The 24,217-nt window shown below is 39.7% G+C and overlaps 2 protein-coding genes across 9 annotated transcripts in view; one reads left to right on the top strand and one right to left on the bottom strand.

Moving 5' to 3' along the window:
* The window catches only part of ME1 (malic enzyme 1), a 117,621-nt gene that overhangs the window by 1,978 nt on the left and 91,426 nt on the right, over window positions 1-24,217 (top strand). For 2 of the 3 annotated variants that reach the window (XM_083497471.1, XM_083497470.1), the window contains one exon: window positions 21,498-21,631. In XM_083497471.1, coding sequence (XP_083353597.1) covers window positions 21,498-21,631 — 134 coding nt within the window. Of the gene's footprint in view, window positions 1-1,072; window positions 1,109-21,497; window positions 21,632-24,217 lie in introns of those variants that run through there. The other variant, XM_083497469.1, reaches the window with a different exon arrangement.
* Window positions 1-24,217, bottom strand: part of PRSS35 (serine protease 35) — a 152,417-nt gene that overhangs the window by 41,983 nt on the left and 86,217 nt on the right. For 3 of the 6 annotated variants that reach the window (XM_083497474.1, XM_083497473.1, XM_083497472.1), the window contains one exon: window positions 4,127-4,179. The exons of the other annotated variants lie outside the window; for them this stretch is intronic. In XM_083497474.1, coding sequence (XP_083353600.1) covers window positions 4,127-4,179 — 53 coding nt within the window. The remainder of the gene's footprint in view (window positions 1-4,126; window positions 4,180-24,217) is intronic. 6 annotated transcript variants of the gene reach the window in all.

The following is a 24,217-nucleotide window of genomic DNA, read 5'->3' as shown; positions in this document are numbered from 1 at the left end:
TCGCCTAACGAGGAGGCGCGCGAAAAAGCCGTGAGGGGACCGGCGTCAACTTACACATCCTCCCGCCACCCCACACCCTTTATGCACGAGATATATCTATATGTTCCCCCCTCTCCCTCGGAAGTGAATCGTGCTCAGTTCAGTGGGCTGGGCTTCCCAGGCAGTTTGCAGGGCTTGCAAACGCAGCGCCGGGAAGTTTTTGCCGGCGGCGGGAGGTTTGTTGGTGTTGTTGTTTTCCCCCCTCCACGCTCGCTCTCCCTCTCCGTCGCTGTAACCGAGCCGGTTGGCCTTTTCTGCCTTGGCTCCGCCCCAGCGCTCGGCTCTCGCCTTTTCCTGCAGCCGTAGGGAGAGGAAGCGAAGCGGGGCAGCAAAACACCCTCCTCTCTCCGCGCGCGAAAGCCCAAACCCACGCTGGACTCCCCGGGGAGTTTTATGCCGAGTTATTCGCCCCTTTAATCTTCCCACTCCCCATCTCATGTTCAAATGCAAGCTGGACATGGTGCGGTGGTGCTATTTGCTTATGCCTTATAATCTGTGCACGCGCGCGCACACACACATACTGTACAAAAACACACCGGTCAAAAAGTTTCATAATTGTCTACACTCGCGCAGGGTTGCCAACTGGTCCAACAGCAACCGTCCCAGTTTGCTTCTCTGACCTTGACAGGTTTATGATAGGTGCTGCAATCAGCCAGGAGATGGTTCTCTGGCAGAGCAAACTGCTGTTCAAGGGACAGCCACTTCAAACATTAGAAGAGGTGTCTGCCCTGACCCTTAGGGTACAAGCACCTTGTTCCTTTCCTACAGCCAAGCTGTTCGGGCCATTGGCCACAACGTGATTTCCTCATGTGGAGCAGCAGTTTGGCTCTAGTCAGCTGTCTGTTCCTGGCAGTAAAAATTGACTCTTTCAGCAAAATCTGCGAGTGCCTTGGTCATGATCAAGTGGTGCTATTGCCTTTCCAGAGTCAGACCACACTATTTAATAGGAGACACACTTTTAAAAATCCCTGTGCCACTTCTCTCCATTACCTACTGCCGTCCAGGCAACACTCTGTATAGTGGCTCCAGCTCCACCAGCCTATTGGATATGAATGGTCACAGTTGTCGGGTAAGTTCTAAACTTGTTCTAAGCTGAACAAGTTACAGAAAGAGAGAATTTTAAAGATGTATGGGGTGTGTTGTTTTAAATATACATGGAGTGTGAAATCACTAAAGGGACATGCTTCTCTCATATCCTTATTTTTGGGTGCATGTGTGCAAAGGGAAGAGTATGAAATGCACAGAAGCAGAAGCATAGGACGTTACAAAAGGAAGAGAGAATCAAGTCCAACTTAGCTGTTTTATCAATCAATAAGTTAAATATCTTTTCAAAGGTCTTAAACTTGTCTAAAACATTTAGAAAAGCACCATAAAGGAAATTAATACTCAGGAAAAGATGGGTAACAGCACATGGTGGATTGTAAAAAAAGGGGTGAGGAAGAAAAGAAATATATTCCATTGAATAGAAGTCTCTATGGAGTACTTTGGGGAGTTACCTTGGGGCCAGTTTTGTGCATTACTTCAAGGTGGTGGGATGTAGGATTATCAACATAGTCTCTGCATGTTTTCTTGGAAGTCAGTAGTTCAGCTAGAGTTTTAGACCCTCGACTTACTAGTCTTATGTCCCCCTTCTGTTTTTAGACAGCTATGTGCATGGCTTTTGGAAGGGCTAGAACTGAAGCTCAGTGGTAGAGAGTCTGCTGGCATGTTGAAGGTCCAAGGTTCTTTTGTTTCACATTGAACTGGGAATGTCTCCTCTCTGAAACCCTGGAGAGCTGCTTCCAGTTAGAGTAGACGATAGCAAGCTAGATAGACTAATGATCTGACTTGGTGTAAGGCAGTTCCCTATGTTCCTAATGGATGGAAAAATGAGTTGTGAAGCACAGATTTGGTACCCCCATTCTGTGCTTTACAACTGTTTCTAAAGTCCAAATATGTTAGAACCAACCAAACAAAAGTTTATCAACCCTGATAAGAAAGATATACTTTGAGCATGTGCAGATTTGCATGGTAATCTCAAACCATAGCACTATCATGACTATGGGGACAGACTGGTGGTGAGTTTGGGGTCATGCAGTTGTGCTGATAGGACCTCCGCTGACCAATCAAAAGTTTTTTCTTATTTCACAACATTTATATACCACTTGATCATAATAAAACCTCAAACCAGTTTACTCTTTCCATGGGCATGCCTAATATAATATAATTAATAGAATATAGAATAGAACAGAATAAAATAGTAAGTGCTGTTTAGAATGTGGCTCTGCAATTCAGTACTGCTCATAACATCACTGGGAATGAATGGCAGTCTCTCATCCTCAAAATTTGTTCCATTTGATAAACTCTTGGAATCTTCTCTATTTTATTTATACCTGTGTGCTGCCCCCACACCTTCCATTAAAAAAGGGTGGGAGTATAAGTTCCCCTTGTAGAGAGTTTTTAGCCCTCTGTGCATTTCATAGCTATTACACAGTGCCAACCTTATTGTTAGGCAGAGTGTAGCAACTTGTTAGGCAGAGTCTCAGGCAACTGATTTTAGTGTCATGAAAAGATGGCTAATTTTTAATTTGATTCATTATTAAAGCACTATATTTTTATTGCAAGGAAAAGGCATTTCTAGAATTTTCCATGTTGGGTGCCAGAATAACTTGACTGGTTGACTAGGGCGTGAAATCATTTGCTGCTTGGGCTTATGCAGCAAAATGCCTTGGGCAAGCGCTGACTAGTTTGGATTAGAGCTGGCTCTACTATGGCAGTTAAGATAAAATCAGATGTTGCTGTTTTCTAGAAAAGACCTCTGTGTAAGATACAAACAGTTACCATTTTAGCTATTTGTTGTAGGTTCATTAGCTCATGACAAAGGAAAGAACATTGGATACTGGTTGTTCCCAAGAAGATAATGAGCTGCCAGTCATTTAGCCATGACTGAGGGTTTTGGAGGGTAAGGAAAAGTAGGAATAACAAACCAGTATCCAGTAAAAAAATCTCTTGAAAAGTAGATGGTGTTAAAACTCTTGATCTAAGAAGTAAAATGGAATCCTATTTATGTGCAGTTTAATATGGGAAGCTATTGCACGAAGAGGAGCAATTTCAGCTGAAAGTCTTTAAGAGCACACCTGCAGAGTTGCTATGTTAGACTGGAGGACAGTATGAAATTCTGGGCCCTGTTTATTTTTTGTTTGTAGAAGTGATTTATTTGATATACCCATTTGACAAAGCAGCAGCCAATCCAAAGCAGCTCTTTACGCACCCACAAATAACCCACCCAATTGACAAAGAAGCAGCCAATCCAAAGCAGCCATTTCCGCATCCACAAATAATTGATTGACAGCCCTGAAGAAGGTGAGGATGGGGCTGGGGGGGGGGTCCAGAAAGGCTGGCCCGGGGGCGGGGAGAGAGAAGCCAACTGGCTCCTCAGAGAGAGAACTTTTGCCTCCCTTTCCTCCCCGCCCCAAACTCCCCCTTCGCTCACCCTGCGTGCTTGTCTCTCCAATGGCAATGGGTAGATCACTGCCAGTTTTTTATACTGGGTAGTAGATTGCAGCCTGGTCTATTGCTTTCATTTTATGGATCAATGGTCTCGTTAGATAGTAAAATTCATGTTAAATTGCTGTTTTGGGGGTTGTTTTTAATAGTCTGGAATGGATTAATCCATTTTGCATTACTTTCTATGGGAAAGCGTGCCTTGGTTTTAGAATGCTTTGGTTTTGGAACAGTCTTCCGGAATGGATTAAGTCTGAGAACCAAGGTACCACTGTATAAGTTACAGGTGCCTTAAAATCTGTGGACCTTACCTTGGGCTAATGTGGAAGTTTCCTCTTCAAATGTTTTGCTGAAACATTACTGCCTCTTACAATTCCACATTAACTTATGAGGTTGTTCTTTTCTGGATTATTATAGTGTCATCTCTTTGTAGGCCCCATTATTAGGGTCAAATTACATATTCATAGTAACCATATGTAATATTGACTACAAGACTACTTTTCCAAAGTGGCCTTAGACGGGGAAATAAACAAGAAGTCTGAGTGTGAGCAGGTGATTAGACCTTTCTGACTTGCTGCTTTCCCCTTGAAATCTCCCCTTTTGCCTTTTTTTTTGCTTGGAAGTTTCAGGCTGGATCCACAGCAGTTGTAAAAGTGTCTGAGGGGGAAATGAAAAAGGTGAACATAAGGCTACTGTTCCATGTAGATGTGTTGGCCTTAATATGATTATCAGTATTGGAGTATAGGAAGTAGCCTATTTTATCATTTTTTCTTTCTTCTAAGGTCCTCCCTAGGATCTTCATATACTGATTCATCCCTACTTTCTTTGTTTATCTTTGCTAGCTGCCACGTTGAGATAAACAATTTTTCTAGGTTTTGTCTAAGACTTTATCTTTTTTTTAAGATGGAGGATGAAGGTGTCCATACTTTATGATGTATGTTCATATGAACTATGAGAATAAAATCTATCTACATTCTACAGCACTGTGTATCTGTCCTAAGGTAACATGAGCAGCAGCCCTTGCTTGAACTTAGGGGGAGGCATGGTCAGGGTTTTTATTTATTTATTTGGGGAAGGTTTACAGAGTCTGACAATCCCAGGTCTAGACAGAATGTCAATATGTAAACCAAAAGCTCTGCAGAGTGGGACCTAATCTTCTTAACCTCTTTGTAAAACGCCTATTTTTCAAGGGGAATCTAAAAGTTAGATATGCTGAGCTGGCTCATGCTTCTTCAGGCAGGAAGGGAGCCTGACCTTCAGTAATTTCCTAAGATAGAAAATGTTCAAGGAGAATTCTATTTCCTTTTGGGAATACTGTAACAGGAAAGTAGTGTGATACTGCTTCAATAAAATGCTGTTGAAGTGGTATTGTAGCTTCTGTTTCTTTTGAAGGTGAGTGCTTACTCTCCTGAAAATGTTTCAGAGCAGGGGTATAAAAAATTAAAACTTTGCATGGGCCACTGTGCATGTTTTCTTTCAGTTATTGTATTATGTGTGAAGGAGAGAAAAAGCAAAACAAACCTAACCTTCCAGGTTTTATTTATGTACATAAAATAATGACTTTTACTCTTTGAGGATCATCCGCCTAAACCCTGTTCAAGGTCATAGTTAACAAGAAAGTGCAATTTCAGTTTCTATCTCAGTTTTGGTTTTCTGTCTTCATCATTCACAAGGGTGTGAAATGGGCCATGAATCATTGTTGCTGCAGCTACAATTGATGCTACAGATTCCAGTATTACTGAAGCTCTAAAACTGGGATGCAGTTAAGGGACTTTCCAAATGTTGCTAAACTATAAGTTGCATGATCCATGACTATTGGCCATGCTGGCTGGGGCTGATGGCAGGTGCAGTCCAACAACAACATATGGAGGGCCACGGGTTCATAAGAAACAAAATCCCAAAATACCTTACAAGGTTACTGTAGGGATTACTGAAAAGATGCAAGTGCAATAAACACCAAAAGCACTATATAAATGCTCAGTGTTCTTTTCACACTGTGAACATGCTACAAAGAGTCATAACACAGGCAGAAGGCTAGTAAAAATGATTGTGGTTGTACAATTTTTGTGTAAAAAGTCATAATGTTTTGAGGTGCATGTAGGAAAGCAGGAAGAAGAAGACTAGCAATAATATCTTGCAGACAACTGTTTGGGAGTGCTCTTACCCAAACGTGATATCTGGTTTTGCCAGATATATGTGTAAGACTAGCATCTGACCCATCCTAAGATTAAATATTGCTTCTCTTCTGTATCTTAATCACAGGGAACTGGAAAAACTGAGTAATAATTGAGTTTCCTCTTCTTAAGATCTGCCCCCAGCAGTGGCCCTGATGGCCACAACACTTCTTTGTTGTATTGCCACTACAGAAGGGATGAGGATGAGGATTGATTCTCACACTTTCTGACTGTCCACTACCTGGAACTAGTTTAGCTATTACTTTGCCCATGCCCTAGCTGCTTCTACAAGGCATGTTTCCAATCATACATTATATTTGGTCTTGTAAAAAGTGTATGTATGAAAATTAGTTTGTTGATAAATGATCAACATTATTTCATTTTTGAATGATAAATTTAGTGATTATACGCCATCATATTTTCTGTTAATGTCTAATGAATTACTCTAGGTTTGTTAAGATGTTACTGTATCTTAATTTTTAAGAATGTGGTAGAATTTGTAGTATTGGTTTTTAATTATTTGTGCGTGTACATATACATTGTTAATTTTAAAAATAGAATAGAATAATGACCTACAATAACTCATGCTTCTTATGTTGGCCTCTAATACACTACAAGTTTGTAATTTGTGCGGTGATGACACCATGTTTTCTCTGTGTGTGTAGACATGGAAGGATGGACTATTCGAGTGACACAGACTAGAAGAGTTGGAGAGTACTGTCTGACAGCTTTGAGAAAAACTGAGAATAAATCTTGGTTTTTCTCACTTGTTTCCCTATGCTGTTTAAAACAGTATTACCAAAGTGGCCAGGAATTTGTTCTATGTGATTGCGGACTGACCTAGATTCCAGATGCCTGCATCTCAAACACCCTTCAGTTTCCTGAAGTGGCTTTATTCTCTAAATAATTTTGACATAGTTTTTAGATGCCACTTGGGTCTTCAATATGGTAAGTCATACCAGATATAAAACGGCTGAGAAGCTATATTTCAACATGTGACAACAGCTACCACTTATATAACAATAACCATTTATTCCAACTAGTTAATAATCTGACCAATTTATTCCTACTTAGACCCCTTCAAGTAATTTGGTGTGTGTGAGGGGTAATTAAATAGTACCCAAAAGGGCCAATTTTACATTTTATTTTTTCTATCCACAGAACAGGAAAATCCAAATGAAAGTGGGGTGTGTGAAGTCTGCCACTTAGATGAGGACATAATGTGCATGTCATGATAAACATGCACACAAATCCATTTTTCCATTCTAAATAGCCACATGTACACAACCTAAACACCAAAAGTCCCTTAAAAAGGGGAAAAAAGGGACTGGCCACTCTTTTAAAAATATAATCATTTTCTAGGCAAGGGCAGGAGGAACACCCGTGAATCCTTACAAGTAGCTGTTTGAGATTTAGGGATCTGCCACTTTTCTTGCCCACCTCTCTGGCTGCAGCAAGTAGAACCTTAATTCTACTACACAACAGGTAAAAGGCAAAGGAACCCCTGATCCAGTTGTGACCGACTCTGGGGTAGCGGCGCTCATCTTGCTTTATTGGCCGAGGGAGCCGGCGTCATGTGGCCAGCATGACTATGCTGCTTCTGGCGAACCAGAGCAGCGCACGGAAATACCATTTACCTTCCTACTGGAGTGGTTACCTATTTATCTACCTGCACTTTGACGTGCTTTCAAACTGCTAGGTTGGCAGGAGCAGGGACCGAGCAACGGGAGCTCACCCCGTCGCGGGGATTCGAACCGCTGACCTTCTGATCGGCAAGACCTAGGCTCTGTAGTTTAATCCACAGTGTCACCCGCGTCCCTACTACACAACAAGAGGTGAGCAAAAGTACAGAAAGCAGAAAAAACTGCCCTGCAAAATGTCTTGAGCCATTTCAGTTTGAAAGAAGGGTGCCACAGAGCTCAAGTGGCATAAATGATTTCCTTACCTCCAATTTTATCTTTACAACAGCCAGCAATAAACAGCCCAGCAATTTCCAGCAATCTTCTTGGCTGAGCGGGGACTTGAAATTAGGCTGTACAAGTACAATTCCAAAAATTTAGCCACTAGAACACACTGCTGCTGCTGCTGCTGCTGCAGCAGCAGCACCATTTCACTACAAACACACTAACAACACACACACAGTGGCGTATTTCAAGATTAAAAAAACCTCTACAATAGTCAAAGATATTAAATGTGAAAAGATTGGCTACATAGCTAATATATTTCTCTACGTATTGCAACATCTACATGCTAACAGAAACTAGAATTCCCACTAAATCAGAGATAGCCAAAATGGTGCTCTCCACCAGTTGTTTGACTCCAATGAACTCCAGCCAACATGTTAGCGGTAATGAGAAATTAGTCCCTGTTCTACCTTAACAAACATGTACTATCCAACAATACAGTACGTCTGACCTATGGTATAGACACACTTTCAAATACGGCTCTTAGGCTGGAGCCAAGCTTTTTATGGGTTCCCTCGCCCTTTCATAACAGTTTCTAACTAGTTCTCTTAGTGGTGCAGCAATAAAACTGCTAGCACATTTGCAAAGCTAAGCAGGGTCCAGTATGGTTTGAAATTGGATGGTGCACCGCATGTTGAGATGCCTGTATTGCAGGGGTTTGGACTAGATGCCACTGAGGTCCCTTCCAACCCAACAATTCTATGATTCTATGACTTTTCTTTGCAAACATCTGTTTATTTCAAAGAAACACTTAACACTAACATGAGAAAACTTTATCCACTTCGAAAAATCATCAAAACTGAAGGATATTCTCATCTCTGTTTAACAGCACTGGGGGAAATGGCTAAATAATATTTTATGAACTGAAGATACACCATTTAGATTAACAGCTCCATTGCTTATTTAGTTACTTATCTAATAAGAAAGCTTATATCCTGCCTTTCCACTGCCAAAGCATTCTCAAAGTTGGTAGACAACATTTGTTCAAAATAATAGTCTTTCAACTTTTTTAGTTCTTTGTAAACTCTCAGAAGATATAATAGGATGATCTAACTTTAAGATATTCCAGGCGCCTGCTTGCCCCACATCATCTTACTAAGAATGGCAGGACTGGGAGATTTAAAGAGTCATACAGTTGGAAGAGATTCAATGCTATCAAGTCTGATCCCCTTTTGTGGTATTAACATTGACTACACAGACGGTAGCTGACTTTAATGAGCTGTGCCAAAATAGAGGTCAGAAAACGCTGGGACCAAAGATTACAACTATGCTTTAAAAAAAAAAAAAATCAGCACACTGTAGGTCAAAATAAAGACAGAATGCTCAAGAAACAGCAAGAGGTGGCCAAGGGAATTGGATTTACTATGGAAGGAGAAAAAGACTGGACCAGATCTGTTGTTAATACAATATTTCTGAAACTAAATGTAAATGGAATGCAGTGGTACCTCGGGTTACATATGCTTCAGGTTACAGACTCTGCTAACCCAGAAATAGTACCTCTGGTTAAGAACTTTGCTTCAGGATGAGAACAGAAATCGGGCTCCGGCGGCACGGCGGCAGCAGGAGGCCCCATTAGCTAAAGTGGTGCTTCAGGTTAAGAACAGTTTCAGGTTAAGAACGGACCTCCGGAACGAATTAAGTACTTAACCCGAGGTACCACTGTAGCAGTTCAGCTCTGCAAATCTATCCAGCCATTTCTCCACACGTGTCAAAATCACTTCTATGTCATTTCCATCAGACAACAGTGACTAAGAAACTGATCTATGAATCAGGACACCACTAGTATCATCACTAGGTGGTATTATACAAGACATTCACTCAGCCTTATTCAACCTTCTGTGATAGAGTGATAATAATTCTGATTTAATTTACAGGGACATTAAAAGTTATAAATAAAGCATTAGCATTATTATTTTCTTGTTCCATGTGGCCACTGCGGGGAATGAAGAAACTCATATGGAACACGTGATACACATAGGACCAAATATAATATGTTAGTTTATGCATTACAGCTGTGTCACAAATCTTTTAAAAACCATTCAGAAACAAGAGGTGCTATTATCTCCCAGAATATGACATTTATAATTTTGTTGCTATCTGTTAAAAGCATGAATTTGTCTCTAATTTATATGGCCTTCTTTATATAGCTGTTCATGTTGATGACAAACCTTTTATTCCCATTTCTGATGGAAATCAGAGGCTAAGAGAGTATGTCCTGTCCAGATTATTGAAAGGATTTATGGCTAAACTGGAATTTCAGTCCTGGTGCAAGTCCTAGTTTCTTTCAACTGAACTAGATTGCTTTCCATTATTTTACACATATCTCTTAAGGAGGACATAATCATATGGAAGATTTACATAATATACCATAAACAGGAATTTGTCAGTGTGGAAAATGAGTTTACTGTTTTTCGACCCAAACTGCAGTAAAATTTCTTTTATACGTGGAATTGAAAAAGAAGGATTGGTGATCAGCAGATATTTGGCAGGTGGTGAAAGAGAAGGCTTTCTGAGCAGTGGCTCCAGCTCCAGCACCTAGGGAACGCTCATCCCAAAGACTTTTGCCTGCCCCCCCCCCCCGCATAAATACCTTTTTAGTGCCGGGATAAGACTATTCTCTATTCAGGTTGTGAAATCTTTTTAGCTCATTAATTTTTACTGCTGATTATGCCTAGGCTGACGGAGAAGGCAAGTTTGATTATTGTGTAATCAATTGTAGTGCCTCAGTTGATTATATGATAAATAAATAGAAATATTTATAAATTTATTTCATAACATTTATATAGCACTTCATCGTAGAAAAAACCTCAATGCAGTTTACAAAAAAGAGTAAACAATAACATTATCACTGAAAAAATTGCAACCATAATTTAAAACATACAGAAAGTTAAAACTACGATAGAATAGACGAAAATAAATAAACTCCTGCAGATTCTTTCAAAACACCTGGATAGGCTTGTCTAAATGGGAATGTCTTCCGGAACCACCAGAAAGAATACAGGGAAGGTGCCTGCCTGATATCCATAGGCATGGACTTCCAAAGTGCTGGTGCTATATGCAGTTTAATTCTTGTTTAATTGCACTGTCTGCTTTTATTGATACATGGTGATGAATGAATAAATACTGAGTAAATAAATTCAATGAGTAAAACCAATAAGAGATATGTGTAACTGGAAAGAATTAAGGCAGCAGAGATTTCCCCTGGTAGTTTTAAACATACACTTCAGGATAGGTTTATGGGAGACTGCAGAAAGAGCAACTTTGGCAATAGAGTTCTTCAGTTTTTTATATTGCAGATCCCAAAATACTTCTTGACCCCTTGCCTGATTCATTGTCAACCAAGCAGATTTTTAGACCCCCTGATGGTTAGTTGTTGGGGCCCTTATAAGAGACGGACAACTCCTTCTCCATCAAGACATTTCACGAGGTGTAAGAGCCAATAAAACAAAAAACATCTCTTACATATGTAAATGTTTGATCTACTATTGAACTTTTGGTGATGCTTATATGTTCAGTACTTTGTGTCCTAATACAGGAATGTACACTGTTAAGTAAGGTTTTAATCTGGTCTAACAGAACAGATAATAAATCCAATTAGCATACTCTCAAATTAGAAATGCCGCATAGTTACAAATACCTTTCCAATCTGCTGTTAGTTTATGCTTTCCTTGATTGCCCTTATTTTGTCCTCTTAAAACATCAGACTAAAAATTGATTTTTGTACTAATTGCCCTTCCTTTAGCTCCTATGTGTTTAGTCCATTAAGTTAAACATCCTCTAGTGATTCAGGAAAAATGGCAAGGTGTTAAATGAAAATGAAAGCTTGATGAGGCTTGGTGCTAACTTAATACTTATAACTATGGCTGGTCTGAAACATAGTGGACTGTTTTGCACATCATGTTGAGCCAAACTGTGGCTAATCATGAATATGTAGGGTCCAAGAGAAGAGATTGTGTCGCCTTTGCTCAAACCTGGTTGTACTACTCCTATGTTGTGCTGTGCTAAGCCATGATTTGTGTTGTGTGAATCCAGGTTCATGATTTAACTTTCCCAGACAAACCAAGAACTGTAAACCATAGGACAAACACATTGTTCATGGTTAGTGTGGAGAGAACTAAACATTGAGCCTGGACTCTAGACTCTAGCATGCTTGCTTATTCATACTTTTTCATAGTTGGTGTTACTTGTGAACCAGGCCCTTGTGAGCCAGTTAGTTCATCTTTTGATTTATTTGTTTCTCAAAGTTTTACAGCAGTATAGAGCCATCTGATTCTATGATAATTGAGATACATCAGATAGTTTCAGTTGGTAGAGATTCCTTATTAATAATTCTGATGTCCACTGTTGTTATTTTTATAAAAGACCTTGATTTCCAGACAGTACAACAAACAAGAAGAAAACCAGGCAGCACTTATGAAAATAGTGAATCAGCTGATTTGATTTCAGCAAAAAGCACTGCACATGGAGATTATTAGTGTGAACATAAAGCAGATTTAGCCTTTAAAAGATGTCTGGAACTAGTCCATGAGCAGCTCCTGAGGGATGCTTACAGATAAACGTTTCTCTCACCACATGTGTTGGATGAGATGTTTACTAGTTGGATGAGAGCTGAGAACTGGAAGAGATAAAATTTTAATTATTTTTTTTACCTTGACTTCATTTTTCTGGACTTGTACTATGTGCCCTTTAAAAATGTTCAGGTTCCTTATATTAAAAAATAGATTAAAGAAGCAAATGATAATAATTTGTGAGCAACTTCAGTAGCTTGTTATATCATTATAGAGAACTTATATTGCTGTGGAGTCATAACATTTAATATTTTATTCACTTACATTCCTCACTGTAGTTTTCAATTAAATTAAGCATTATAAATATGACACATAAACGTGAATTTGCCCCCTGCATATAATCTACCAAGGCTGCTATTAGAATAAACTTTTAACCTGACCAGTTGTACAGTTTTCAGTTTGGCATTTATCTGCCGATCTATATTCCAGATTCTGCACAGTGACATATAACATCAGCAACTATGATCTGGTGGAACACTCTGTCACAAGAGACCAGGGCCCTGCGGGACTTGACATCCTTCCGCAGGGCCTGCAAGACAGAGCTGTTCCACCAGGCCTTTGGCCAGGGCACAGCCTGACTCCCTCCCTCGGCAATCTTCGCAGAGCTCTGGCCCAATGGTTGCTAGTGGCTTGAATTAATTAATTTTTATAATGAATGATTTTAGAATGTTGTTTATGTTGTACTTTTGTACTGTTTTATTGTTGTTAGCCGCCCTGAGCCCGGCTTCGGCTGGGGAGGGCGGGATATAAATAAAATTTATTATTATTATTATTATTATATGGGAAGTGTTGAAACTATGATTGTGTACACATCACCACCTTTAAGCACAGTGAATAACGTGTTTCAAATGCATTTGTATGTCATTGTACACATCGGCATGGTTGGATGTGTTTCTCAGTTGCCTGCTGTCTGTCCACACTCGTGGGCAGAGAGGGTGTGTGGCTATGGGCGTAGCCAGAGGGGGCAAGGAGGGGCAGCTGCCCTCCCAATCAATAAAAATCAATATAAATAAATAGCTAACTGAGGTTCTGTCACCCTTAACAAAAGGCCTGCCCACCCCCAACAAAAATCCTGGCCACACCCATGGGTGTGACTTATATTTTCAAATTGGATTGAAACTTGTTTGGTGGAAAACACATCAAATGCAGTATTTATCAAACTACAGGATAGATGTGGATTGAATTTGTGGCTAATGTGAGTACATAATTTCACAAACCAGCTGTGGGAGCGCACTGGGTACACATTGAAATGGGCATGTGTACCATAATTGTGTGTGTATACCATATTTTTTAAGCAAGACCACTCACCCATGGTAAGTTTGTTTCATTTGAAAAGGCTTGGTACACAGAGTACTGCAGGCCACCAAAGTAAATGCTGCTATTTGTTAGATTTATGAAATACACCTCTGCCCCACGAGGGCTATAATCTTTTTCTAAGCTAGTAATAGTATAATTCTTGCATTACATTTCGACTTCACATCTGGAACCTGGTTAAACACATAAGGCAAGTAACCACCAGTGTAATGTTACCCAGAGCATGTTCTCATAGGTGATTTTTACAATGGTTGTTGCTAAGTAGAAATATTTCTTGTTGAACATGTTTTTCTGGATAGAAAAGTGTAAACGAACTCCACAAAATATAACAATTCTCTAAATCTTTTTCTTACTGTGAAACAGCTAAATAGACATATGTGACATTATTCTTTGCTTTGTTTCAATAGAAACATGTTTGAAGTGTTGTGATCTCCAAATTTTCTTCTTAGGGCAACTTACAAGACAAGTATTTCAAAAATACAAAATTGGATCATTTTTGTAGGGTCAGGGCTCCACAACTTCCCATGTCAAATTGCCAATGTCAGCAATGCCCCCCCCCCCGAATCCCATTTCAGACAATCTGCCCTCTGTGGTGGAGAAGTGGAGGAGTCTGTTTTCCTTTGCACTAGAAAGGCAAAAGCAGCATGAAGACTCATGCTGCTCTTACTTTCTGCTTTTCCAAAGCCCCAGGAAAAAGGAAACCAGCACACAGGACTTGGGGAAAGGGCAGGGTCTTGTTTTACACCACACAAAGATGATTCCAAAGGCTAACAGATGCTCCCTTGCAAATGTTTCTTGCTACTGCAGCTTTCTGTCACAATATGCTATAGTCCTATACAGTATTGCACTAATGAAAGCCTCCCTCCCTCCAATAATGGTCTGCAATTCCCTTGCCTCCTTTCCCCTCAAAATGTTTTCTAGGTCCAGGCTCTGTACATGACCCCCAGCATAATTTCATGCAGTCTAATTTCAAAAGCCCTCTACAAGTAATCAGTTCAGACCTTTGGCGAGAGTGTTCTGTCCCTGCCCTTGCAATGTGCTGAATGAGGAGATTATACTTAAAGTTCCTCTTTCTATGACCGCTCTAAGCTTTGCCTTGGATACCTTGCTAAAGATACCACAGGTCATCCAGTATTATCTGCTATGAAACACACAAATTGTCAGGGGCTTCTATTTGCAGATTTCCTGTTATATTTCTTAGTTCAACCTTTCTGGCCTTTGAAAAATATTGCAAATGCCTTCTATGCATGCAGGCATTTCATAGCTAAGGATAAGCATCTAGGACAGTGTGTGTCTGGAATATTAAGCTGTAACTCCTTCTTAAATATGGATATTTAAAATATTGAATATTTAAAAGTGGTTTTAAGCTGTCCTGCATTCCTTCAAAATGGGTGGAGGAAACCTTGAAATAAGGAAACATACTCTGCTTTTGAATACTTAGTTTAGAGAAGACAGAGGCCCCAACTTGGAACTTAAATATTTACCAAGGCAGTTTTTCGTTTTCATTCAAATGGAATCCTATTTAGTTCTTCCCTTTCATTATTCTCTCTCATCATAGCAGATAAATTAAAAAATAAGCAAGGTGTATATTTGCATGTTTGAAGATTCTGAGTTTATGACAAGTTGAACCATATTACAGTGGTACCTCTAGATGTGAACGGGATCCGTTCCGGAGCCCCATCCGCATCTAGAAGCAAACGTAACCAGCGATGGCACGTCTGCACATATGCGCGTCGCTTTTCGCTGCTTCTGTGCATGCGCATGACGTCATTTTGAGCGTCTGCGCATGCGCAAGCGGCGAAACCCAGAAGTAATGTGCTACGTTACTTCCGGGTTGCCACGGAGCGCAACTCGAACGCGCTCATCCTGAAGCACATTCAACCCGAGGTATGACTGTATAGATTTCAACAGGTTACCCCATCCAGAACAGCTGTTTATAGACAGATAATGGTGTGACCATGAGGAAGCTGATCAGGGAAACAGGGTTGCATGCTCCAGACTTGAATAAGGTCAAGCCCCTCACCAATTGGAATATCTGCATTTTGTCCCTTGTTGGTGAGAGGCTTTAAAAACTTCAGTGCTGGTTCTGTGATATCAGGGACTCTTGGGGATAGCACCCTTAGTGGGTCCACTTAACCTGGAAGAGACAGACCTGCAGACTGATAATCTTAGGCTATATCTGATCTTCTTGTGTGCTATGTACAAAAGGGAAATCATTGCATTGTTTGGGTGGTGGGTTCTCTGCTGGTCTTGAAAAACATTCACCACCAGTGGGGCCAAAAAAGCTTCATATATGGCTAATACATCTTTCTTTTCAGAGCTCACCAAGGCCTTGCCCAGAACCTGCTTTCAGGCCATTCCTAAACCCTGGGACATGGAAAGAGCAGTTTGTGCAAAGTGCCTTCCCCACATTACTAAGTATACACAGCTCACTCCTTTGTTCAGGCTTAGGCCCCACAGCCATTCCTTTGAACAAACTAGCTGTTACTAAACATAACATTAACACTCTGGTAGCTGGATATAAGAATAGCTACATTGTAATGTTGTGTTGATTATTAGTGTTCGGGTTTAACAGCTTTCTACATAATCTGAGATTTTAGAATTGAGTCACACTGTCATAGTTACAAAAAATATTATGGTCCTGATGTTCAAGGAGCCCTTCTACACTGTTGGTTGGAGCGTGCCCCTGTAAGGGACAACTGCATATTCCTGCATTACAGGGACTAGGTGCTCCTTAGGGTCCCTTCCATCTCTATGATTCTGTGATTCTACCTATGGCCCCTGGGGGTCACTAGGACAGTCACTCATGTTACCAGTCTTCACAATCCCTTCTGTTAATACTTACTGAGTTAAAGGGATCTGAAGAGTAGGAACCTGCCTTTTTCAAGGATGGCTAACATATGACTACAACTCCCACAATCTCTTTCCATTGACCATGCTGGCTGGGGTTCATGGGGCTTAGAGTCCCGCAACATCGAGCTCTATATTTTTAGTTGTGTATATCAACACAAGACACATACCTAGTTTATCCTAAATTGTGTCAGTCTTTAAGGTGCCATAAGACTCTTTTTTTTTGCTGCAGCTGATAAATGTGTGACTACCTCTTTCAAATTTGTCATTATTGTAGTTGATGTACCCAAGTAGCACCATTAAACTCATGGCAGAATCAAATATTTTGTTTTCATGTACCAACATGCCTTCCTATGAACAGAAAATACCTCAAAGTTCTAATTTTGACTTGTTTATGTTCCTCTTTTCTCTATTACTCAAATAGCCTTTGGAAATAAACATTTTTGAAAATTCAAGGATTCCCTCAGGTTTCTACTTCCAAAGTTTTTGTTTATGTTGAAAATAGCTGCAGTCTTGGAAATCATAATCAACTTGTGATAAAGAACACAAAGATTGAGAGGGATATGTGGTAATGTAATGATTTCCATTTTGCTTTCCAATAAATAGTATAGAAGCCAAGATACTAGCTTATAGCTTTATTCTCACATCAGTGGTAGCTTGTTGTATCCCGTTTATTTTGTCCGTATTCTGTAGGATGTTGCTTTTCTTGCACAAACTGTTTGCACCCTGATCGGCAAATTGCATTGGCAGATTTGCTTGTGGGAGAGGCTATAGAGCAACTAGTTTCATGACATCCTTAAGTTATCTTTTCATCCTAAGCATGTAATACTGATGTATAAAGACTCAGCTTGGGCTGTTGGTCCCTTTTATAGGCAATATAAATGGTTTATGGTTCAGATACTAAGCATCATCTTCTGCAACAACTTCAAACTCAGGGATGAAATATAAAGTTGAATCTATCTTGTAAAAAATATAGGAACCTGATTTGGTTTCTCTGTGTTGTAAAGGCCTTCTGTGAGCAAAACTTTGCTTCTGCAAAAGGAAGCGCCTTCCATTCCATTCAAAGAACAAAACATTTGGATCCAACTTACTGTGTTTAGAGAATTCCACAAAAAGTACACTTTTTAAAACTTCAGAATTGTTTTTATTTGAATTTCTCCTCCACCCGCCCCTACTCCAAAAATGGTTTGTACATTTGTAACGATAAATTTCTACTGTTGATATAAATATGACATGTTAGTCATGGTGTGACTTGTTCAACAGACTTCAGTGGGAGTGACAGACATCTAACTTAGTCTAGATCCTGTAGCCTTATTGGAGTTCACCAATTGGGTCTGTGTTGTTCCGGGACAGGAGGAAGGAAGTCAAATGACACCGAGTTGGTTCAAAGAAAGAGTTTATTCTGCTCTCCGGATAGCAGAAGGCACCTGCGTGGTGAGTCCACAGCAAGTACAAAGAAATGACAGGTTTCATGCAGTTTATATATCCTCCAGGCACCCTCTCACTCCTCCCCTAGGAGCCCAACCACGTCGGCCTACGTACGCAGGTTGACCTCACATATGTTCCTGCTCTGGTACTCTCAACTATAAAAGGATCTTCCTTCCTGTACTTCTGACCATAAAAGGATCTTCCTCTTCCTACTCTTATCTGGGACGAGGTCACCATCTCCAGGAACACACTTTTGACGTTTTCCCCAGACATCGGTCTTGCGCGTATTTTGTGGTCAGCACATAAGATAAAGTTCTGACGTGTTTTCTTTGTTCCCCTAGAGAGCCAAGGCCATCCCTTGCCGTGACTGATAAAGGAGAGAGCTTGTTTATGTTTTTGCTCAACAGTTGAAGTTTTACGCATTTAAAAGTGCTCTCTTTTGAAAGAACAAAAGGGGGGTTGTTGAGTCAGTTTTAAACTTACTACACAGAAACCCATTCCTTCAATCCGACCCATTTATTCTTTTGTTTCATATGTAAAATGCTCTTTTGCTTCAGTTGCTGCTGTGCTCTTGAAAAGGTTGTAGAATTTCTGTCTTTCAGCCCAATTATCTTGTTTTACATCTTAACCATCATTTGTATTTTTTTAAATTTTTCCATAATTTTGGTGTCAGACTATTACTTTATGCTTAAATCAGGAAACATGTCTTATCAAAGATTGATGAATATGTGGCTGTGGAGAGCACTCTGACCATGTAGGTTGTCATGCTGTTGTTGGTTGGTTCTGTACAATTTATGGATGCAAGTTTCTAGTGAAATATGAATGTTACACAAGTCACTTTTAAATAGTTGAATTGTATTTGAATATGCAGTATTTGTTTACCAGAAGACTTCCATAAATATGTTTTCTTTAGTTGCTGACCAAATCTAATTTATGTACAATGTAGGTGGCTTGGAATGTTCAGTGCCCACTCGTACGTTGAGTACTTCAGTCTATGGGAAGTAGAATTGGAGAAGAAATGCTAGATGAGAGAGAGAATATAATTGTCTTTTTCATAAAAGTGTGCCTATTGACCATTGCTGTATTAAAGTGATGCTTTTAAAATGGCAAAAAAATGAGTCAGTGTGGGGATATATTTAATTGTGTTTTTACATATTTATGCACAGTAGTTAGTTTCTAGAAGGGCCAAAACTTGGTTTGAGGAGGTCCTGAGTAAGAAGCCTTGTGAGGGAGCCCTGGACCAACCTGGTGGGCTCTCTGCATTACCCTAGTGACAATCTAAATGTTTTAAGTTTTTGTATCAAACTAGTATATATTTTATTGAATGACATTGTATACATTGCAGCAGCCTTTGGCTATAAGCAATAAACTTGACTGACTGACTGGCATTACCCTAGTGTCTCAGTTTCCAGGTTTGTTAGAGGTGGTGGTGGGCTGTGAGTCTTGCTTTGGTTTTTTTGCTCATTTTTACTATGGCCGTGGTGTATTGCAAAGCACTAGCCAAGACTGCAGTCACCCACCTACTACTTTCCCTCAGAATGCCCTGAAGATGTAGGGCCTAGAGGCATTCTGGGAAAAATTGAGAATGGGAATGAAAATGGAGCAATGCTTTTTAGGACTGAACCTTTGCCGCTTTTCCTCTCATTTGTCCTGTTCCAGACAAGCAGTTTATTGAGCATTCATGATGACTTGTGTCCGCGTTATTTGCTTGTAGATTATGTGATGTTGCTGTTTATATAACATTTCTTCATTGCACTGAGGCTATATAATGCCACCTGATGTTGTTATTATTCCACACTTTCCCACACATTTCCCTATCACTTTTCTTATTACCACTTTTTAAAAAAGTGGGTTTGTTGCACAAGTGCCTCAAATCCACTTTAATTGCACAGCCTAAATTTGCTGGTATATGAATTTCCAGCGACAGTCTGGAAGCAGCCAAGTTCATATAATCTCTCAATAGGTAGTAAAGCATTCATCAAACTTCGTAAGAAGAAAATTCATACTATTTACACATACATTTTTATGCAGAGTCTCAGAAGCAAAAGCAATGTATATCTCAAGTTATTAAGTTCCCCCTATTCATTAAAAATGTGATGATGTGAAAGTAAAAAATGTGCAGGCCAAGTAATAAGGTGCTCCCATTCCATATACAGTACAGTATGTAGATTTAAAGTCTGTCTGGAGCTGACTAAAATAATTGAACACTAGACATAAGAACTGCAGTGATATGTGGAAAATATGTTCACCTCTGAGACCTCTGAATATTTTTTAATAACATGATTTGGCTGCCTGTGGTGTGAACTTCTGTCATACTCCAGGAGTTAAAATATAATTTCCTAAAAGAGTTTTAAAAATTATGTTGTTATTAAAACTCTACTAAATAATTTTAATATCTGAAATTTTCACATTCTTTCCATTTTCAATATCTTGTCTTCTTTGGGATGCTTGAAAAAACCGTGAAATCAAAAGATAAGAAAACTATTTTGATATTCCAGATGTTTTGTATTAATATGAATGTTTTTATCAATTCTCTTGCTACAGCAGCCTTAAGCCAGTAGTTTATTCTAAAACTAGGATTTAAAAAAATGTTTTTGAGAATATTGGTCTTCATCTTACATGCTACAACATGCAAAAGATTTGTGCAACCATAGCTATAGTGGATCTCTGCAGCAGCCTAATCTTCTCCAAAGGAATAAAAAGAGGGAGGGAGAAACTGCATGCTTACAATTTGATCAGGGGTTCTCAAAATTCTTGTAGTTCAGAAATGTGATGGGAAAATACATTGAAAATTGTGAGATGAATGAATGACTAACAGGAACACATGTGAACATCCTGCAAGCAAATCAGAATAAATGCAGGATAAATGATCATTGTCGTATAACATCCCCACAAACAAATTAAAATGAATGGCTAATAAAACTGGCAGTAATCCATTCTCTGCATAAGCGTTGTGAAAGGAAATCAGGATGACTCCTCAATAAATAGGAGTCATTAGTAATCACCTGCCCATAGAGACTACAGTATTTTTAAAAGTAAAATTTGCAAGGTTCCATCTCATTGGGCAAAAATCCCTTTTTGTAACTCAGATTCTATCATACTTTGTTTTGGAAAACAAATGAAACTATCTATATTTCATTATTTCTTGTGCTCTGGAAACATTGTGAATGATGTATGTGCGTGTATTCAGTTCTGAGTTAGAGCCTGACAAGCAGCATCCATGCAGCATGTCAATTATGCATAAGTATTGCAGCTTTATGTAGTGAAAGCAGGGTAGGATTGTATGCACTTTTCCATGGTACCTTGACAGTTTCTGTCTGGCATACAACAGACTTACCTGCTTTACAAAAGAAAGGGTAAAATCTTTACAGGTAGGTGTCAGCTGCATTTTATAATAGATCTTTTATATCTTAGTAGAGTTTCATTATATTATCTGGACACATTTAAACTGCAAAAAGGATCCATTTCTATAAGCTTGGAGGAAACATTTTTATACAGTATTAAGGAGGGAAATATACTTTTGCAAGGATGTATTATAAGCTCATATCGTGAAGCAAGTTTAATAATATTTCAAAATTTGTTGGCTTCAGATTTTTAAAACTTGGGAGTATATAGAAATGTATGTGTGTTGTGTGTTGTGGTTCTCTCTAATAAACACTTTTCTCCTCTCTGTAAAGGGTCTGGCTTTCACCCTGGAAGAGAGACAACAGCTGAATATTCATGGACTGCTACCTCCTTGTTTTCTTAGTCAAGAAGTTCAAGTTTTAAGGGTTCTTAGAAACTTTGAAAGACAAGCATCTGACCTGGACAGGTAAAGTCTTGAACTTGAATCATTTTTAAGGGACTTGGATATTTGTTTTTTAAAAAGTGCTTTTAGGGAAAATATGACAAATGCTGACATTCAACCAGTTATACCGTATTGGCCTGAATATAAGCTGCACTTTCCTCCCCGAATTCCAACCATGAAAAGTTAAAGTGTGGCTTATATTTGCAACCGTACAAAAATTATCCAGTATGTAGCCAGGAGCTTGGGGCAAAAAGCGCCAGGAGTGTAGTGTAGTCCCCTGTCATCTCCCCCAAGGCTGGGAAGGGAGAGAGTGAGGAAGGTGGAAAGGCTGCTGGCAACGCAGCTCAGCCCCCCCCCCCCCAGTATTCAGCCAGGAGCGTGGGGCAAACAGCGCCAGGAAAACAGCAAAGCAGCGTAGTACCAAGGCCAGAAAGGGAGAGAGCGAGGAAGGGGGCGGCTTATATTTGGGTATTGATTCCCCACTCCCTGTGCGTCTTATATTCGGGTGTGACTTATATTTGGGCCAATACGGTAAATTTCTTCATACTTCTGTTATCCATATTGGCCTCATGTGCAACTGAGAGATGACACCCTTTGTTTATAGTTTGTACAAATATAATGCAAGATAAATTAAAGGAGCTCTTCACTTTCTGCACATTTACAAAAACAGCCTCTCTTTTGTCAGCATAGCTAAACAAAGATTGATACAATTTATTGGGTGTTCATCTGAATACCTGAGCTCACACAAAAGAACTTAAACTAGGGGTCAGCAACCTTTTTCAGCCGTGGGCCGGTCTACCTTCCCTCAGACCATGCGGTGGGCCTTACTATATTTTTGGGGGGGAAATGAACGAGTTCCTATGCCCCACAAATAACCCAGAGATGCATTTTAAATAAAAGGACACATTCTACTCATGTAAAAACACACTGATTCCTGGACTGTCCGCGGGCCGGATTGAGAAGGCGATTGGGCCGCATCCGGCCCACAGACCTTAGGTTGCCTACCCCTGACTTAAACAATGATTTATGTTGCCATAATTACCAGGTGGTTGACGGTGTGATCCGCATATACAGACATTTGATTTACAAATCACAGTGGCCAGTGTCCTCATGTTAACTTGATAATTATGCAATTCTTCAGCACAATGGACTGTTTGAGGAGGTTGAAAAAAGCAACATGATAGGAACAGAGAGAAGCACTGCATGCTTGGGCATTTTCCAAAGAGTGTGCTGAGCACCTCTTTCTGAACAAGAACACTACTCTGAGCATGGAATTGTATGTGCACAAACAGCCGCTCACCCTGATTTGTAGCCAATTATATGGTAATTTAAGTCTAAACATTGATAATTTTGTTGAGCAGTTGACAGAACTGGTGTTTGCACTAAAAAATTAAAGCACCATTTGAAAAATATGTGTGAAATGCTTAATTATGGAATAAAAAGCATGTATTGGCTTGTTTGGAGGTGTTTTTTATATTGCTAGTATAAATGTAAGAAGTATAGGCATGTACAATCTTTGACATGCCTGTAAAGGGTACATCCTGATGCACACTCCAGTGTTGATAATGTCTGTCTGCACTGCAGTGTTTTCAGTGGAATACACTCTTTGTCACACATACAAGGGCACATTTCATTGAATGTACTGCAGTGCAGATATAGCATCCACAATGGATATGGAAGTGCATCCTATTTACTCTGTGCTCGATCCTATGTGAGGCTGTTTCCCTTTAGCTTAATTGACAGGCTACACCAATTTTGCATTAAGCTGCTCACTGCTCTCTGCTGCCATCATTTGGTAGTAGTCTTGGAGTAACATGCACATGTAACTATTGGTTCCTGTGGTTTTGAAGGGGATGATGTTTCCCACAAGTTCCTTCATACCCCCCCCCCACCCACTGGGAGTAGGAGAGGCCTGACCCCTCCTCGTTTTCTCCATGCAGCACATCAGCTTTACTAGTAGAGGGTGTTTATGATAGATGCACAGCACCAGTACTGAACCATTTAAATTAAGAGTCAGGTTTGCTTCTGTTCTTAACATGAAGGACTATATCCACTTGCGGCAGCCTGCTTGTTCAACAGTGGTTTCATAAATGGAAATTTCTGGTTTAGTGAACCAACCAAATCCAGTGGGAGTTTTGTGCTTGTGAAAGATGTTGCATGACCACTTGGCACAACTCGTATAATTATATTTGGTGGCAGTTAATCTGTGCACAACAACTTCAAGTCTCAACCTTCTTGTGCTAACATTGTGTTGGATGTCACTTTATTTCTGTAGTTGCTTGCTTATTTTTTATTTGGTGGCAGATGAGATATGGGACAAAAATCCAAGCTTTTCTTGCATTTATATTTTTAAAGGGTATTCCCTAAAAAAGAAAGCAAGCAAGAAAAAAGAATTCCACTAGTCTTTTCCACATACTTTGCTGAAAAGATCACTTTTGCAGGATCTGCAGTCCCAGTTTTCCCCCTAAAGAAATGCATAGGAGAATGAAATATTATTAGAGGTTTAAATAGAAGCAGCTGGTTTTGGAAAATGAAGAAATAAAACGAAAGTGGGCAACTGTTCAGAAAAAGACTGTGTTTCAGCCCTCTCCTCTGGCTGCTATGCATGCC

The sequence above is a fragment of the Podarcis liolepis genome (genome assembly GCF_965112155.1).
Source record: "Podarcis liolepis genome assembly, chromosome: 3".
NCBI classification, from domain to species: Eukaryota; Metazoa; Chordata; class Lepidosauria; order Squamata; family Lacertidae; genus Podarcis; species Podarcis liolepis.
Note: the sequence above shows the minus strand (reverse complement) of the source record. Positions and strands in the feature narration are given on the sequence as shown.